The 7,349-nt window shown below is 44.3% G+C and overlaps 1 protein-coding gene across 1 annotated transcript; it reads right to left on the minus strand.

Moving 5' to 3' along the window:
- Window positions 1-1,048: 1,048 nt before the first annotated feature.
- Window positions 1,049-7,235, minus strand: LOC123958682 (insulin-like growth factor 1 receptor). The gene is made up of 9 exons (XM_046032207.1): window positions 7,080-7,235; window positions 6,877-6,976; window positions 6,151-6,221; window positions 5,827-6,056; window positions 5,559-5,666; window positions 5,137-5,299; window positions 4,396-4,525; window positions 4,116-4,250; window positions 1,049-2,535 (listed from the first exon to the last, which is right to left on the minus strand). Exons 1-9 carry the CDS (start codon window positions 7,207-7,209, stop codon window positions 2,010-2,012), a joined length of 1,593 nt encoding a protein of 530 aa, XP_045888163.1. The 5' UTR covers window positions 7,210-7,235; the 3' UTR covers window positions 1,049-2,009.
- Between the last annotated feature and the right edge of the window lie 114 nt (window positions 7,236-7,349).

A 7,349-nucleotide genomic window follows, 5' to 3' on the forward strand; every position in this document is an offset into this window, starting at 1 on the left:
TGGCTGAAAAATCAAATGAACCAATGGGATTTTATTTTTTGTCTATTTAAGTGACTGGGGGAAAAAATAAAGCTTTTTGTCTTTCTATACCAACTGATAAGAAAGAAAAAGAAAAAAGTATAAAGCTTTACATTTCTTTTTGCTATTCATTTATATTTTGACTTGCCTGATAACCTTTCACTACATTTTGTCAGTATTGGGGCTCCATATAAAAAGTGCAAGGACCCATCCAAAACTGGAAAACCCCCTTCTGGTTTCAGATTGTTGTTAGAAACACTGCTCTTGTCTAATGATCAAAGAAAATGAAAAAAATACAGTGTCAGAGGGACACAGAATCAGACAAAGGTTAACACACAGACACACACCAGGCTGGATGTATCAAAGTATGACAGCACAAAAAAGGAAAATAAAAATAAAATAAAGTAGAAAAGGATTTATCTTTTCTCTTTGACCTGAGATTTAGTTGGGACTCAGCAGTGATGCCTGACCTTTGAGTATGAGTTTATACTCTAGAGGACAGAGGTCAAGGAATCCCGAGAGAACACGAGAACGTTGAAGGTCATTGGTACCGTCACTGTCCTCTAGTCAGGTGGGAGGGGAAGTTACCGGTGTTTCAAAACACAAGGCAAACTGTTGTACCTTTACGCGAACACAGAAACGAAACCAGCTCATATACATTTTACACAGTTACAAGCATTAAAAAATGGACTGTAGTGGAAATGTTTTTAGATCCAACCTGAAGGAGTTTTTTTCTCTTTTTATATATATAGATATTAACTATATTACAACCACAAGAGAAATAAAGAATAGCAGCTTCTTTCTGTACATGATGAATGTCTCCAACCGTATAAAAGTTAGAAAAGTGAAACAAACAAATGCTCGGCCCACGTACAGATGTTGTAAATGTTGGCGACTAAGTGACTTGTCTAAAAAAATACCTGTTTGTATACAAGGAACTTGCTCTGAACTCGGAGCAAACCCCAATTGAGAGACGTTATAGATATAGTGTTCATATTTGTTTTCCTCTTTATGCTCTTCCCTCCTCATGTTTTTTTTTTTTTTTGCTTATTTATTGACTGGATTTGGCGTTTAAACCGTAACGGAACAGCACTTTGTGAGAGGGTGTGGCTCAATTTCAGATAAACTCATAAACTGAACCAAGGTCCACAATTTCAATTCGATAAGAGTGCAGTATCTGCAGATTTCCAACCACAATAGAGGAGCAGTGTATAGGGACGGTAACATCCCTTTGATCACAGATTTTGAATGGCGTCGTAGCAGACCAAAGTGCTTTTTTTGCTCCCATTTCCAATTCCACGTGTTGGAGAATTACAGGGCAAGACTGAAGTGTACAATTTTGGCAACGAAGATTTGACCTTTCTCCCTCTGGTGTGTTTGTTTCAGCGGATTGGCTGTTGACCTGGCATTACAATGACACCCAGCCTGCTGAGCAACAACTCTACTGAAAGACCGACGGAGACCCTGACCTCTTTTAAGTGCTTTTTCATTAGATATGCTTAACAGTTTCACCATAATGCCCGCCCAAAAGCGACCACAACGGCGGTCATTTATAAAGGCCTACACATTTTGTCTTCCCGTTTGGAAATACATACAAAAAAGTAACAAACAACAATTTATAAAATAATCTTCAGCCATAAAGAGAGAGAGCGAGAACTCCCCCGAATGATTTTTACCTTTAACAGTTTTTTTTTGGTCTTCCCACTCAGCAGCAAGGGCAGTGTCACGTCTGACAGCCAGCTGGTAGAAAGCAAAACTAGAATAATATGAAAAAGGTGTGTGGCGGTACAGCAGAACATGGACCTAGTGACAGTTTACTCCACCTTCCTGTGAGTCTCTGAGCAGCCACACCCAGCTGGCGGACATGGTTTTGCTGTATGTGATTTAAAAAAAAGAAAATAGAGAGAGACAGAGAGCGATGCCACCCACAGACATCAGGTTCTGCAGAGCAGCAGGCGGCAGGGTTTGCAGTCCGGTGGGTGTCTGTCCAATCAGCAGGCAGAGGACTGCGGGAGAGGCATGGCACGTTCGTTTTTGCGTCCTCCATTCATGTGCGCGTACGGCGGGAGTTCGTCCAGAGACGGCCGTACTGCGACGCCTGAGCCTGTCCCGAGCCCTGGCCCTGCTGCAAGGGCTGTCCCAGACAGCCCATTGGCTGCCTGCTGCCCGGTGGGCTGCTTGTCCATGGCAGCGGTAGACATACAGGGAGAAGAGGGGGAGCTTGGGGCTAGCGAGGGGGCGGGCGGAGCCTCTGAGCTCGTGGAGGTCGGGGTCTGCTGTGGGACTGGGGTTTGCTGTGTCTGTGTGGAAGAAGGGGGGTCTAGAGGAACATCATCCATGTTGTCCACCTTGTCCAGATGGAGCTGCGGAGCTTCGGCCGGCTTGTTATCGGCGCTGTAGAAGAAACTACTCTCTCTAAAAGACGGGTCCAGCTCATCTTTGATGCTGCTGATGATCTCCACAAAGGCTGGACGCATCTTAGGATTGTACTGCCAACACATTCGCATCAGCTCGAACCTACACACACACACACACACACACACACACACAGATTAGCTCAGTCTGCATCAACATGTAGTAATGACTCTATCCTGAGGAACTGTGCCTTCCTACCGCCAAGCCAATATTTACTTTTGCCAAATGTTTGCTTTCTGTTGCTAAAACGGCTGTATGTAACCCCCCTAACTTCTTGTTTATGAAGCACAGAGCTGACTTCACCAGCGTCCAGCAGCTGGCAGAGTGAGCTCTACATCAAGCTTTTTATTGTCGGAGTACAGCTAAGAAGCTTTCTTGCTGAGTGTAAGATGAGGAGGTCACTAAACGTCTAGCTACAGCCAGCAGCTGGTTAGCTTTGCACAAAGACTGCAAGAAAGCGGAAACAGCTAGAGCCTGGCTCGGTCCAAAAGATACAAGCATCTCCCAAAACATTTTTACATTTCAGTTTTTGTACAGATTAAACAAACATGACATAACAGTTAGTGAGCTTTAGAGGTGTCCGCAGGAAGATTAGGTTACCTTTGGACAGAGCCAGGCTAGCTGTTTACCCTTGTGTACCCTGTTCTTGCCTCCCTTCACTGGCTCCCAGTTAATTTTAGGACTGATTTTAAGACTCTGTTGTTTGTTTTTTGAAGCCCTTCATGGACTAGCTCCAGCCTATATGATCTATTGAATCCGCACGCTCCTTCAAGGTCATTCAGGTCCGCAAACCAGTCACTTCTTGTTGTCCCTAAGACACGGCTCAAGAACAGGGGGAAAAGGGAAATCAAGCTTTCTCAGTCTGAATTGCCTCTCCATGTGAGACTGGCCCCCAGCCTTCCGGTTTTTAAATCACGACTTAAAACCCATTTTTACTCCTTGGCTTTTAATCCGGGATGAGAGCTGAATGTTGCTGTTGTGTTGTATTTTGTCTATTTATTGATTCAAGTCCATGTACAGCACTTTGGTCAAACTGGTTGTTTTTAAATGTGCTTTAGAAATAAAGTTGGATTGGATTGTGTACAGTCTTTGTGCTAAGCTAAGCTTACCGGCTGCTTGCTGTAGTTACATTGTTTGGTTTTTTGTCCAGACATTTTTGCCTTTAAGGCTGAATAAGTTGTTTACAATAAATTGTGTGTATGCAATTACAGGTCATTGACAGACCTGTCAAAATTTAATGCTAAGCTACCAATTATATACCATTCCACACTTTAAAACAATGCATACTGCACAACAATAGCACACTGCAAAAGTGCTCGTTGAGAACCCTTTGCCTTCACATTTGTTGTCCTCATGACTTCACCATCTGATGCTTCCACAATGTTTTGTGGTTGGTGGCCAAATTTGTCTGCCACGCTCACAACTCTTTTGATGTGGATTTATACTCTGGCTGTTTCATATTAAGAAGAAACACATCGTGGAGAACACAAGAGCACACAGTGTCAAACAGAAGGGCCATGAATGCTATCAGCTCTGTGGTAAGGAAATCTCAACGGCTGCATACTGAAGGTGCCTTTAGAGCTGCTTATAGTTGCTTAGGAGTTAACTAGCAAAGAAGAGAAACACCTTGCGGACAGGAAGACGTTGGCTTGATGATATAAATGTGTGTGTTGGTGTCTTACAGCATGTCAGGACAGTTCTGTGGCTTCTCCAGCAGCCCTCCCTCCATGACGAAACGGAGCACCTGCTCATTGGACAGACCTTGGTAGGGCTGTTCTGCCAGTGTGGCAATCTCCCACAATACAACCCCGAATGACCTACACACAGGGAGAGAGACACGGGGTTGAATCAAAGTGTCTTCCGTTATCACCACCATGCCCTGAACACATTTGTTTGGAGGCAGTTATAGCGGAAAATGAGGTCACCGTGTGTGTCTGTTTGTGTTTGTGAGCGTCTGCTTACCAGACATCTGAGGTGGTGGTGAAGACTCCGTCCTTCAGAGACTCGGGTGACATCCAGCGGACAGGGAGCAAACCCTTACCACCTTTGCGGTAGTAGTCCGTCTCATAGATGTCTCTGGTCATGCCGAAATCTAAAGACATACAAACATAGGCACGCGCGCACACACACAGGGAGAAAGTGAAGCATCGACTATAAAAAACACTCCACAGCATTTGATAAAGACGGCTCTAACTGTTTTAAAAAGATGAACCAAGGGTTTTCTTCCTGTGATGTGTGGGCCTATATTCCACAGGAGGGCGCTCTTTACTGACATTATGGGCCTAGATGTATTACTATATTAACCATAATCCCTTAGAGATTACTCTAAAATAACAATATATTAAAAACGATGTTACCATACTTGTTTAGATGATGATCTAGAGCTTTTACACTCAACAAGGTTACACATTCAATAGTTGGTTAGATCCTATTCTCTGGAATTAAATCTGGTAACAAGATATTTACGTGCATCACATTCACACTGAGGAGGTCTGCTCTGGATCTGGGGATGAAAACATGTTGACAGAGCTACACCGCTGCCACACAGAGGGTCCCCTTTCCTGGGATTAAGGTTACCATGATGATCTGGTCGTCCGGTAACATGATAATTAGACATCTTCACTCAGTCAGCATGCTCCCAATTTCCTCCCACTTCTACTCCCCAGCTGACAGTGACCTCTGACCCTTATCACAGCCCTTTACCTCCTATCTTAACAGTGAAGTCCTCGGCCACCATGCAGTTCCTGGCCGCCAGATCTCTGTGGACAAACTTGTTGGCGTTGAGGTAAGCCATGCCGTCGGCGATCTGCCCGGCCATCTGAAGCATCTTCTTCAGAGGGGGGAGAGACAGGCTTGACCACTGTTGCTGGAGACAGACAGACAGAGAGAGATGGGAGAGTGTAAGCTCTCAGAAGAAAAACGGGGGGGTTCATTCTGCCCTTTAACAGTGAACGTTGTAATTGAGTTTGTGCGTTTCCTTTTTACGTTGGGTTTGTTTTTTGGAGGGTATCCATATTATGTAGTTGTGTATGATTTATTGCGAAAATTAAATTGTGATAATTACACTGGAAAAATCCAGGGACCTGGTGGGAAGGAGCCAATACAGGTTATAAGTCAGACAATACCTCTTTAGGTCGGAGGGAGCGCAAGTAACTCTTCAGGTCTCCTCGCGTCATCAGCTCCATGATGACCAGGGTGGGCTGGCCCTGCGAAACCACTCCCAGGAGACGGACCTGCACCAAACACAGCACGCCACATCACCATGACACAAGAACTGACTGACAACCTTGTCTTTGCTTTAGGAAGCACGTGTACAAAGTGCAACCCACCGCTGCTCTGAGTGATCTTAATGCGCGTGCGCGTGTGTGCGTGCGTGTGTGCGTGTGTACATACCACATGGTGACAGTTGAACTCCTTCATGACAGAGGCTTCATTCAGAAACTCTATTCTCTCCCTCATGCTGGCAGACTCGTTGACCGTCTTAATGGCAACGCGGGTCTCCGGTTCATCTTTGACCACGCCCTTTGCCAAGCCCTCATACACCATGCCAAAGGACCCCTGGCCCAGCTCACGACTCAGGGAGATCTTCTCCCGTGCCACCTCCCACTCGTCTGGTACATACACTGCAAAGAAGAAAAGATGTGTTACAGACGTTTTCACTTATTCTCAACAGAAACAAAACTGTACACTACATTTCTCACACGCTACTACACTCACTTTCTGCGGCACTGAAGTACTCTGGATTGACTGAGGCGTAGAGGACTCCATTTCCAAGCCGGTCACTGTTCCTGACCGAAACAAAAACAAAAGTGTTTACAGACACACACACACACACACACACACACACACACACACACACCACATGCATGCATCCTTTTGGGGTCTGAGTGTTTATAAACATACATATCAGTTTGATCTTCCAAAGAATATTGGCAAAATGCAATACTGAACCATTTCTGTTTGAAAGCCTCCTGAAGATAAAATATGTGCAGAGAATTTTTATTTTTACTCCTGAAAGAACTAACATCAGCAGGGCAGGAGTTGTTAATGTCCTGCATAATTTCATTCCAAAATCACTACATTGTCTGTGTTTAAATCACATAGAAAAAAAAACCCCATACATTTTATTTTTCTACATATTGGTAGAAGCATTTTGCTTTGGTTTGTGTGTTGTTCTGAGTGGTTTGTGATTCAATGTGGCTCTTAATGTGACCACACCAACCATTAGCAGCGGGTTGAAACATTAATTCTAGAAGAAAGAAAGAAGAAAATGTTCCTCCCCAGGCTTCCATGTTTCCCTAATTTGGTTTCTTTGGTCTGCTCGGGTTAGGTAGACGTATTTTATGTTTCTGCTACATGATTTTCTGTTTTATGCAATTGTATACTGTAATGAAACGATAGCTGTGCTCTACTTGTATAACCACAGTACATTGAAACACAAACCTTTTCCTGCTCAAGACCACCAGCATTGTGACTAAAAGGCAGATGAGGAAGATGATGGAGAGAGGAACAAAGATCATAGCGTAGAGGACGTTTTCATATCCTGTTGGGTCAAACACTTTGATTATTACAGATAACATCATTTCTGTGCTGAACATACGTGTAAGGATACAAAGGAGTTTGACGCATGACATTGTGTGTCTTACGTTCAGCCACGTAGAAATCCATAGAGTGCGTCCAGGAGCCGTTGCCAGCCAGTGACGTGGCTCTTACTCTGACCGAGTAGTTTCCTGGACTGAGGTTGGACAGCCGGACGCCACGCTGGGCCTGATACATCTGACCAGAGACACATTCGTGTTTCTCGGCCTGACACAAAACAAAAAAAAAAAAAATAAAGAGCGTGTTATCGACTGAACTTTAAAAATCAGAACACAGGACCTGCCTGTTCCTCACTGTGCGATAAATAGTAAGGGCAA

This window comes from Micropterus dolomieu, linkage group LG20 (genome assembly GCF_021292245.1).
Source record: "Micropterus dolomieu isolate WLL.071019.BEF.003 ecotype Adirondacks linkage group LG20, ASM2129224v1, whole genome shotgun sequence".
In the NCBI taxonomy this organism is placed as follows: domain Eukaryota; kingdom Metazoa; phylum Chordata; class Actinopteri; order Centrarchiformes; family Centrarchidae; genus Micropterus; species Micropterus dolomieu.